The sequence below is a fragment of the Penaeus vannamei genome, chromosome 10 (genome assembly GCF_042767895.1).
Source record: "Penaeus vannamei isolate JL-2024 chromosome 10, ASM4276789v1, whole genome shotgun sequence".
Lineage (NCBI taxonomy): Eukaryota > Metazoa > Arthropoda > Malacostraca > Decapoda > Penaeidae > Penaeus > Penaeus vannamei.
The window spans coordinates 11,893,566-11,906,065 of NC_091558.1; the positions used below are offsets into that span (position 1 = coordinate 11,893,566).

The window sequence follows — 12,500 nt, forward strand, 5'->3', positions numbered from 1 at the left end:
TGTATATAGTGTATTTGTGTTGATATCCAATTATATAAGGAAATGTAACTATAACAAGTGATTGACATTGAAAAAAAAATAATTAAGCTTACTAGGCAGGCTTCACAGTATACAGTTAATTATCTTTCTGATTTTTTAAAGATGTTTTAAAGAGACAAGAAAGATCTGAAGTAGAGAAACATCACTGAAAATGTTTTGGATATGGCCAAAATGCAATACTGATCAGATTTTGATTACTGACTGAGGTATGCAAAAATGGGAATATAGAATACATGCATTACTTCTCCATGTACAGTTCAATACTTCTCCTTTTAATGTTCATTCATTGTGATTTAAAGTGACAGCAGATGTTCTTCAAAATTTATTAAAGAAAAAAGAAAAATACCCAGTATGTGTTTTTTTTTTTTTATATATATACCCCAAGTTTGTAGAGGTCATGGCTTTGTTGTTTACTCTAAGGCTCACTTGTCTTCTTCAGAGCTCTCCCAAGAAGTTGATATACCAGAAAAGTGATGGTGATATGGCAGGAACAGAGACTAGTCAGGGCGATGATCCAGCTTTCCCCCTTGATACCCGACCCACGGTGGAGCACACTAGGGCATCTGCTTTTGAAGTGTACCGCAAGCCTCACCAAGGCAAGTTTTTTGTTTCTTTATTTTTTTTGGAATTCATTGATGAATTAATTTGAAAAAAAAATATATATATATTTTTCCATCATCATTGTACACATTGGTTTGTTGATATATTCCAGCCTTAAAAACAAAATTTTTTGTCAGTATATCATTCCCCATTCTTATAGAAATTGGATCAGCTTTTGAGCGTGTGTCGGGACCAAGGGGTGAAGAGGAGGAAAGAACACGGCATATGTCAACAGGAGCCAGGTGTGTTACATGCAGTACTGACAATGGTTTCATTGTAGTAGTAGTTTAATTCATGATTGTAGGGAGATGGCAAGGGTGTTATATTGTTTGATTTCCAAAAAGGGATGGTGTCAGGAGGTGGATACTTTTTAATGGAAATCACTTGGGAAATGAAACTGACATACTTAAGTGACTTAATATGATAATTGACCATTATTGATATATATTTTTTCCAGACCAAAGGATAAAAGAGAGCTACAAGCTTCAATTAGAACAACAACTGAAAAGAATACTATACTCACCAGATTAAATTCTGAGCTTAATCAAGAATTAGCTGAGGTGAGTGCATGATCCCAAAGATTGTCTATATCCAGTTGATACTAGGAGGGCATGTATACTTTGATTGTAGTTAACTAATTTTATTTGTATATAGATGGTGTCAGGTACTAGATCTCACTTATTTACCCCCATCCCTTGAATTTCAGGAAGGAAATATTTTTGTTTTTATTTCTATTAGTAGTGAATTAATGTTATAACAATTTTAATGTCAGTAATGGTAATAACGATAATGCTAAGAATAGTTTTACAAATAACATTTAAGTCCTCCAGATTTAAGGAATGGGGTAAGCAGGTAAAATGAGGTAGGACTAGTGATTGACTTCTTGATAACCAAGTGCTTAGTGAATACATTTATGTGTAATCAAATTACCAAAACAAATATTTTAGAAGTATTTCATATACCTGTTGCCAGTGGGTTAATATGATGTGTCCCATTCTGCGTGCATGTCGATTTTATATGTTAAATAGGGTAGAAATTTGGATGATGGAATCTTGAAGATAAATCTTTTTGAATATAATGATAGAAGGTTCAGAAGATAAGGCACAAGGAATATGAAAAATAATTTTTCAAATATCTTTTGAATGATTAAGAATGACAGTGTTTATGACTGAAGAACTGTTGTGCTTTTTAAAACAGTAGGTAATTTTTTCCATATTCTCGAAATTATCATCATTGTGTCAATAACCTGATGGATCTGGTTGCTTCATGGACCACACCTAGACCAAAAACTGGCCTTTAGGCTTTCTCAGGTGGTAACTCTCCTTGACGTGGCTTACATGCCTGCTCTATGGAGTCTGTTCATTGAACAGACTCCATATTATCTGTCTAGGTAGTCTGTGATTCATTAATGGTCTCACTTTTTAATATTTTCGTATTCAGTTTTCTGTAGCACACCATGAATCACCTGTCAAGGTGGGCAGGAGATAATGTCCTCCATGGAGGTGGCGCTCTTCCAGCGATAGCTCACGAATGGTACATTCCACTCTCATTTACTGGTGGAAATAATGCAAAAGCCAAATTTTTTCATAACATATTAGTCATGTTACTGGGATCCAGTTGGTTAATTTAACTGTTTTATATTGTTCTTTATTCTTTTTAACTCCTTGAATCCAGTTGCTTCTTGGGAGGTACATGGACTAAAGAATGGATATCAGGCTTATGTAAATGGCTATCTGCTGGGTGTGCAGGGTGTAGGTCGGATGCATAACTTTATGCACAATAACTTTGCAATGTTATTGTGTATGAACTTTTTGTGCATAAACTATTGCTCTACTAATTTCTTCATAAAAATATGTCGGTTGGAGATAACTCATGGATTGTTTTTGCATAATGTAGAGTATATGATTGCTCTTTGTTTCATATATCATTTTAACCCTCCCCCCCTCCCCATAGGGGGTGTGGGAGCCCCGAAGATGTATAAAAGAGAGAGAGAGAGTAAAAAAAAATACTGTCTTCGGGACATCACAGCGGTCGTAATTTTTCCTTGATTTGCCCCCTATAAATACTTATGGTAGATCTATTTGATGCTAAGGCCATGTAAAGAGAATTTTCTTTGTTTCCTTTTTTTTGGGGGTGGGTAGGGGTCTGGTTGACATAGTGACCACTTTTTGGTATTTTTTTCAGTGTTATCTAATCCATATTTTTAGATTTATTCCAAAATTTAAAAATTGGCTATTTACATGACCTTAGCACTCCTATGCTGTAGTAAAAGCAATAAACCGTATATGAATTGGAAGGAAATTACGACTGCTGGGATGTACTGAAGCTTATGTAAACAAAATTCTGAGAGAAACCATTAGGAATTTGGATGGTTGCCAAAGTTCATTATCATGCTAAACCTAATGATGTTATATATGAAAAAAAAAAAACTTGTTTAGTGTACTTTGCGATGCAATGATTACCAGGTCAATTGAAGTTTTATTTTCAATAGGAATGATATTCTGTAAAGGTTTCTCTTTTTTTTCTTCTTCTTTTTTGGATATAAATGTAGATATTGTTGTCTTTAAAGTTTAATAATGAATTAATTAAATCATAAAGACAACTAATTAGACCAGCTTCGTTTTGAAAATCCAAATTTGAAGAAATGAAGATCTGTGGATGGCAATATCAGTACAAAATCATTCTAGTTATATAATCCTGGCATGAATACAACATGACAGTTACTCGTATATACAGATCTCTTCGTAAGGCACAATATATTACCAGGGAGTCCCAATGGAAAGCATATTTCACATGTAAAAGTACACAAAACTTGTTTTTTTTTTTAAAGAAAGTTTTCATAAAATATACCAGTATAAATCACTTATTATTTTTTTCTGATAATGGTATAAAAGTTTTCTTTCAATATTCACAAACTTGTATCTATACACAATGTCTTTATTAAGTGCCGCATGCAAGATTGTAACAAACAACACAGGTGTACTGGGCTCATATGAGCTGTGTACCTTATCTACGTGTTGGCAGTGCTTGCGTGTGCTATCCAAGAAATAACTAGAGCTCGGCTGTAATAGTCATTTGGTAGTTTCCTCATTCTTGTACCTATACAATATGCTAGCTTACTCAGTTTGACCTTCCTCACCCCCCTTCCCTTGCCAAGGGAGGGTTCCCTTAAGCTTTTTTGCCAATTCCCCATGTCTATATTTGTCTTATGATTTGGTTTATCCACTTGTTAATACACTTGTTTTCCTTGCACAGACTCCATATCATTTCTCGAAGTAGTAAATAACTCAGAGCAAGAAAAAAATGTAATATTTTGTTATTTGTGTCATGTAATTTATTTTTTTGTAATATTCAATTTTCTGTAAAATAAGTGCTGACACTGGTCATGGCAGCCAGGAATAGGATGCTGAGCATGGAAATGGTGTCCTCCCTGGAGCTGGCACTCTTCGTCATAGCTTACAGACATTTTATTCCACACTCGTTTATCAGAGGGATAAGACAAAAGACCTTCTAAACTCTAAACGAGTCTAATCTCCCTTGAAGAGGTTTCTGCACTTCTGGTGAGCCTTTTCCATCACCATGGCAAGTTTGTGTCACCTGGCCCACAGCCAGTTTTACCCATGGTGTCATATTCATGTCACCTCCCCCTTAAGCCAGATTTTCTCATGATGTGATGGTCATGAAAAGAGTTAATTTTCATTATTGTGTATTTCTCTCTACATATATCTAGTCTTAAATCTTGGAAGCTTTTCTCTTCCTTTGCCTTTTATTTTTTTCCTTTACTAATTATTGTTATTGTTTACTATTTCAGGTGATGGAAGAAAGAATTGCACTTGAAATGCAGCTGGAACAGATGAAACCTTTCTCTAGTTAGTTGAGACATGAGTTAATGTGTACAGGGAGTTGATCCATCGGGGATCTTTTTCTACATAGTCAGAGGCCTTGCTGAAGGGCATTTTTCTCTCTCTGATTCTGTTTTTTCTGCTTTGGAAAAAGTGTTCATTTATGTTATTATCAAACCTGTTCCTTTTTTGTTTCTTCTGTTGAGATGTTTTGTTCAAGATTTTTTTTCTTCTTTTCATTTTTTTTCCTTAGTAGATCTTTCTTTGATCTGCATTCCTTATAAATATATATATTTTTCTTTCTCAGTATACCCTTTCTCTTTATATTTATTACAGATTTAGTGGATATTTCTATATATATTTTAAGAAATTTTAAGTTCATTAATGTTAGATGCAGTAATTAATACTCAACTGCAGCTGTAGGATGGTATGAAAAAAGCTTTGGTTGCACTTTGTTTCCGATCTGGTTGAATTGAGACTTTTCTTTTGAGGCTTCTTTGTATATTTGTGTGGATAAGTTGCTCTTGTTTGTATATTATGCATAATTCTAATATTTTTTTTTATTTATAAATATTTTTTGTGGTGTGTTTCTGTCTATGAAGAAAAGAAAAACAAACTGTGAGGCTTTTCTGTTAGAAACAAGAACTAAGACATTTGTGAGTCTGTTATCTGTTGGATATGTATTTTTTTTTTTTTTTTTTTTTTTTTTTCGTTTCTCCTTCATAAAGAAGAGTAGATATTGCCAAGAAAGTCACCTTTGACAGTACTGACGTGTGTTCGTTATTTTATGCAGATGAATTTTGGATAACTCTTGTAAATGAACATAAAAGGACATGACTTGTACAGAACTCTTGCTCTAAGTATAGTAACTGCCCATGTTCACTTGGTTATTATCTTCTACATGGCCCAAGCAGTGATTCTTCCTGAAGCTTTGCTTGTTGTAGAGGAAACGTGATATTGAAATCAAGAATTTCTGAGATGTGAGAGCAAAGTTTTACAAATAGGATTTCAGAAGACTAGAAGAATTTGTAAGATCTGTCATTCCTCTCATGTCTTAGAATGTTTACTGTCATTCTAATTATTGTTACATTATACCATTCACTTAGGCTTAGCCTTTTGAGATGTTGACATGCATGTTAGACTACTGAAAAGTAACTTTTAGAGGAAGTTGTGTTTTTATGATTATAACTTTTTTTTTTATTTATCCAAGTTTTGTGATTGATCTGTTAAGGTTATTGGATTTAATAAGGCTGTGATAATCATTTTGAAATTAATGATAGCTTTCTGTATCTAGATGAACAACAACTAGTATCTGTGAAACTGTGTAGTAGATGTGAGTGAATGCTTTGTAGAGGAAGCATTTTTTTCCAAGAATTTACTTGTATCCATTTAGCAAAGTAGAAAGAACAACAAAAACAAAAAAGGAAAAAAAGGAATGAAAAAAAAGATCCTTTAAAACTGAATGGAACTCCTGGTATAGTGTTAGTGATACTTATAATAGTTATTTTCATTACTTTTGAAAGTCTAGCTAGATCTCAGATTAGTGTTATTCACTAAGAGTGTGCTTGGACCCCCTCCCCATTCCAGTAGGTAATTAGGAGTGAAACCCTTGATACCAGTACAATGATAATAAAAAAAATAATTGAGTGTTGGAAAATGAACAATCCATGTGCATAATTTTGTATTTATATGCCAGTGCCCTGCCATTCTCGTTGGTAGTTATAGGTATGTCATTATTAGTTGAAAATGCTAGTGGAGTTGCTTCTAGTGTGGTTTAGTATTCTAGAGGTAATTTATCTTTGCATACAGAATATTTGGAGATGCATTTTGTGAGTGAAGAAGTGAATGAATAAGTTTTGAATTTGTATGATTATGTGCGGGTTTAAGCATGTGTGTGATAGTAAGGCAGTGAGAAGGTGGATAGATGGGTGGTGGAGGTGAGTGGGTGGGTGGGTAATTAGGATGGATGAATGAATGAGTTGTAGTTTGTGAGCAAGTGAATTAGAGAACATACTCGTACATGGGATATAGGGGTAAAGCTGAGCAGCATCTTCAGGAGTATTTCTGTAAGCATAGGAGAGCCCAGGGTCTGTATCATGTACAGAATTAATTTGGCTATCATTCTTGTCCTGCTCCTATTATTAAGCCACTATTATGATGCCCATAGTCATCATTTGTTAATCATTGTTAATATCTTATATCCATTCTTCATCAAGCCTTGGCTTGTGATTCAGATTATCTGATATAAATGACAGTTTCACACTAATCTTTTCCAAGTTTCACACATTACGTTCTTTACTATTTCAGTGCTTCCTCATATTTTATTGTTCTTAAAAAAACTAATAGAAATGAAACTTAAACCTAGAGCACAGTGATGGATTGGGGAAAAGTCAGACTCAAGTATCATGGTTATTTGTGTCCATGTGTATGACAGCAAGTGTATATGCCTCGGATTAGCTGTGTGAGTAGAAATGGATGTTTCTGTGAGTGTACGTGACTTTACATGTTTAGTTATAGGACTGTAGCTTTATGCTCTGTGACTCGCATGTCCCCCTTTCACATGCATTTACATTTTTAGAGCCACTCACACACTGATTTTATTATAATTGTTTATTTTGAACACTTTTATTTGCATGTTTAATGAGAAGAGCATTCATTTTGGTATTTTAGGCAACATCCAGCTCATTTTTGGGATTTATTAATTAATTGCTTTATTCAGTAGCAAAGGCACTAGTAAAATTAAAATAAGAAATTAAGATGGTATATGATTTCTTTTTTCTGACTTCTTTTCACATATAAAGAAATTAACTATTGTAGAGGTAGATTTCCTAATGCTTTGAGAGAGAAAAGGTCACACATTATATTGTTAAAAGTATTTTCATTGTTTGCTGACTCAGTTTTTATCATGAACATTGGAAGCCAATATCCAGAGCCCATTACTTGTAAAAGTAGGTTTCTATGGGGAAACATTATAGAAAAGAATTTTCCAGTATAAATCTATGCATAAACAGGGATACCTTTCAAGATGATGTCTAATTGTATTTAGGAAATAAAATAAGAAATTAAGAAGAAAATTGTTTTCAAAAATTATCGTTATGCAAATTTATGTAAAAAGTTTTGTTATCTGAATTTCTAACTTTTGAGCACTAGATTTCTTTTTTATTGTGTTGCTTTGGTAAGAAAAACAATCTAGGAGGAGGGTAATTCTGCAAGGACAGTAAACATTTAACAGAACATATTTAAAATAAATTAAACATCATGATATCATTTGGATACAAGAACAATTAAAGGAGAAAGGCAAGATAGAGGAGGGCTGAGAAGAGGGACAAATATTATTGCTATGCCATATCCTCATATCCCTGTGGCCATGGTATGGATAGTTGGTAGGCGTGATTAGTTAGAGAGATGGGGCAGTACATGGTTTGTTGGTGTGAGACCACATTTTCCCTTCTCAGCTGACCACTTGCAGTTTTATTTGTACTATTGAAGCATGGGGCAGCTTCTTAGGACATGACCGTTCCTCTCTAAGGCTTCAAAATGGTTATTTTGGATTTAAAACTTGTGTATGGTTATGTAGCAGTGTTTTTTTTATTTTTTTGAGCCTTATCACATTCCTTTTTCAATAAAGAAAACAATTACAGATTCACGCAAACATGCTCACATTTGCAGTTATGAATAGTCCCCCTTGCGTACACATTGAAAGACAATACACACATGCACAGAAAGAAAGAGTTACTTTGGGGATTTGTGTTTTTACAAAAACCTTTTGCAAACCCTATTATTAGTGTATCTAGACAGTAAGGCATGTGGATTAGATTTGGAAAAGGTTCAGCATGGTGGGAAGATGGGTACACTTTGATTTTGTCTCTCCCTTTTTCTTTTCTTCTTGGTAAGATGTGTCTGCAAAGATGTTCTACATAGTGTAATAATTTTCATTCTCTGTTCTTCCTCATATTTGCATTCCCTTTTCATAGTACAAGTTGCTCTGAAATACCCCATTAAAAGTTCTTATTCGTAAGGATATGTCACATGAAGAGTGAGGGAAAGAAATTGCATTTAGATACTTGAAAATAGCATAAACACAGGAATTTATTTTTTACTTTGGTTTCCACGTTCATTGTTTATCACATTTTTTTTATCACTTCATTAGAATTGGACACAGTCTTAAGCCTATATATATTGTTCCAGTAAATTGGTGATATAAATAAGTGTTTATTATAAGGGATTGGGTATAGTGCCTCGAGCATCAGGTATTGGCTGTTATAAGTCCTGGCGTAATGGCTGTCTGTTGTTATTCCTTAGAGTTAGAATAAATATTTTTTTAAAACAGAATCAAGAAGGTTAGTATTGTATTGAGGACACTTGGTGCATTTGGTGAATATCAAAGATGATGATCATGTTATTTCTATTATTTGTTCTATTCATTTATTTATATATTTGTTTTTATTAATTATTATTTTTTTTATTTTTTGTTATTTCTTTCATAATCTTATTCTGATTTTCCTTAATTAATATTATCATCATTATAATAATTATCAACATTTATTATTTTTATTGTTATTGTTATTGTTGTTTTTATGATTATTAATTATTAATTCTGGTTATTCATTATGGTTATTATTAATAATAATTATAATTATTAATATTGTTAAATATTATTATTGTTATTTTTGCTACCTCTGAATTTATTGTTTTTGAGATTACTACTAATGATATTAATATTTCTGATGATATTGGTATTTTGATTTAAATTACCAGTTATTTGGTTGAAAACTGCATAATCATTTATAAAATATTACTAGTGCTCATATTGTTTATAAAACTGTTAGTACTACTGCCATTGCTACTAGTTTATAATGCTATTATGAATCAACAGCTTTGAAATGATAATGGCATTAAAAGAAATAGCGATGAGAATACAATTTTATATTGTAAATCAAGTTAATTATACTTACATCATTAACAATTACAGTAGTAGTAATACGATTATGAAATAGAACGTTAATATTGATAATGTATTAAATATAAATTTCACGATAAAGATATGATTATGATTATTAGTAGGGATATAACATTTGAACAACTAAGTCTACTAAAGGTAAGGATTCTAGTGATAACAATAATGATGTCGAAATGAAAGTTATTATTGTTGTTATATATTTTTTGTTAAAATCAGGAAGATGATATATGTACTATTGCTGGAATGATATTCGACTGAGATACAGACCTTGATGTTCAGATAATTATCTGTGACATAATACATAATGTGTTCTGTAAAGTTCCCCATTTTTACAAATTAGTATTATTATCACTATTATTATTTATTTATTTATTTTTTCATGCCTCTTTTTGCACATTATCCACAATTTTGTAACTGGACAAATATGTTTTATTCTCATCTGAAGATATGCGAATGCTAGTTCACAGACCAGAAATGGAGAGCTGTTCAATCATGTAATGGTCATCCCACCTCAACCTAATCTTTAAAAAAAAATCCAGTTATTTTTATTTAATTTCTGTGGAGTTTTTCCCCCTTTTTCTTTCAATTATCTTTTCTTAATTTTTTTTTTCTGTTCTTTTACTCCAGACACCCGAGTCTCAGCTACTAGTCTATCATTGAATTTTATGTGCAATAGCAACAAAAGATGAAAGGGATATTACCCTTGATAACTTATTATCTTTTTATGCATTGTCAGTAACCTCAATACTTGACGATCACTTTTGCCATCTTATTACCCCACCCCCAAACCCCAAGGAAAAATGTTTATATATATTTTTTTCTTTTTTTTTTGGTCATGAATTTGTGATGATAGTTGGTATGGAGTTCCTCTATTTAGCCATGTATTGTGGAATTGCAGTTTGGAATATTCTGTGAAATTGCTCATTATAATAATTAGATGATTAATGACCTGTGTATTATTGACAGTGTTTATTAATGTGGTACTTATGCAATTTCCTAATATGCTTTGATATTTAACTGTGAACTTTCCTTTGCAAAATTTTATTTTTGTTATTTTGTTTGCTTGTTTACAGTTTTGTTGTGTTCTAGAATACACTTAAAATGTATTAGTCTTGAATGTGCCTTTTTTTTACTACCATTTAATTGGTCATTTTATTTTCTATAAAGAAGAAAAAGTTATTTTACCTGTAAAAGTGGAGAGGCCATGTCCTTTGTATTAAGAGGTATTGTATCCTTGTGTTCCGTTGAATATACATATTAGAAAGTATGATGTATTATGTAGTCTTCATGTATAATATAGTATTGATAGAGATGAAGGAGTACAGAATTTATTAATTTATATATGTAGTCATATTGATGTAGAGAAGTCTGATTATCATATTTTGTTGCCATCCTGTTTCTAAGTGAAAAAAGAAAAAAGGGAATCTATAGACTTTTCTTTTATAACCCTGAATTACTCTTTGCAAGAAATTTCCTGAATCTTAAATATTTTAACTTTGACGAGATCATTGTTTGGTATTTTGCTTTTATTTTTTATTCATTTTTATTTTTTAGAAAAGTCAAAGCCTATTGGTTTGATATCATCTTTCACTGAGCATCTTTTCTTTTTCTGCTCTATATAGTTTTTAGTTTTTCAGATTTTAAAAAGTATCTTTTTCCTTCTTTCTTCACAACTTTTTCTTCCTACTAGTCCACCTTATTCATCTCCATCATCCTTTTCTTCTTGTCCCTCATCTTTCCCTTCCTCTCTTCTTGCTCATCCTCTTACTTTCTTCTTCCTCTCCTCCATCCTCCTCTTTCTCTGTCTCCTTTTCTTTCTTGTTCTCTTTGTTCTTCCTCTTCCTCCTCATTCTCCTTCATTATCCATTTACCTTAGTTATAGTAATATTGTGCGAATCTTTTGTCAGTCCCATCTGCAGCTGCTCACGGCTGATGAATGTGTTCATTATATTTGTGATGCCACCATTGTCATTCTTTTATTGAGTTTTCAAGTGCAAAAAATGGCTTTATTTGAATCTCACATGCTTTTAACAACTGTCCATAGCATGCATTTCGATACTTGTGCTGCTTGCTACATATTTGAATAAGATTATCAAAAGTCAGAGTTACCCATGGTGATCTAAAAAAAAATCCATCTGGGAGAATGTTACTGAGATTTCATAGATGCAACCCAAATTAATTTGACTTTCAAAATTTGGGCTTCAAGTGATTGTAACTTTTGTATATTTTTTGTCTCCACTCCTTTCTCTTCTCTTCTCTCCTTTCTCTTCGGAATGGATATTAAAGTCCTGCTCTCAAATGCACTTGCTTCTACTCTGTCACATTCTCACACTTAGACTCATACTTGTAAGGTTTCACCTACACTCACACCTAGAATAACACTTACAGAAGTAAGCATACAAGCTCAGTCTCCCTTTCCCAAAATCACACTAGCTGTTTATTATCCTTGCTCACTCACACTCATGGACATGCATTTGCACACAAAATACACACATACATGCACATGTGTGCATGTATGCACATACTTAGTTTCGTGGTCAATTCTTTTATATTACAAAACCTGAAAAGTTTCTTTCAGAAAACTTATTTTTCTCTTTCGACTTTCTCTTTAACTTTGAAATGTGCAAAAAAAATTGTTTGTTTTAATTATTCCTCTTATTTTTTGAGGATTTATATAGTAAGCAGCATTTAACTATGTTTTGCATGCACAAATTTTTACATTTCTGTTTTCAGGCTGATTTCCTGGGCAGGCCTGTCAGTTTTTTTTTTTTTTTTTTTTTTTTTTTTTTTTTTTTTTTTATGTCACCTCCAGAACTTATTCTATTGGCTTCAAGCTATATCACTTGCAGTGTCAACAATTGTTATGCATTATAAGGACAAAAAAATTAAGCAAATATATAATATATATAAACAAGTGGAGAAAATATAGATTAAATCTGAATATTAGTTACATTTACAATGTCCTTGCTCAGACTTATCTGAGACATATGTTATATACCCTTTACAGCTAGAAGGCTTTCCAGCTCCATAATCTGATTTTTGATATGACCTTTTATGTG

At 32.3% G+C, this 12,500-nt stretch overlaps 2 protein-coding genes across 3 annotated transcripts in view; one reads left to right on the forward strand and one right to left on the reverse strand.

The window, feature by feature from the left end:
* LOC113829338 (Y+L amino acid transporter 2) overlaps window positions 1–12,500 on the reverse strand; it is a 223,563-nt gene that overhangs the window by 56,291 nt on the left and 154,772 nt on the right. The window lies entirely within an intron of this gene.
* The window catches only part of Reps (RALBP1 associated Eps domain containing), a gene marked incomplete in the record, with an annotated part of 19,830 nt that overhangs the window by 5,839 nt on the left and 1,491 nt on the right, over window positions 1–12,500 (forward strand). The window contains 4 exon segments of the mRNA XM_070126316.1: window positions 479–635; window positions 800–881; window positions 1,097–1,199; window positions 4,451–12,500. The exon segment at window positions 4,451–12,500 is cut by the window's right edge and continues 1,491 nt beyond it. Coding sequence (XP_069982417.1) covers window positions 479–635; window positions 800–881; window positions 1,097–1,199; window positions 4,451–4,513 — 405 coding nt within the window.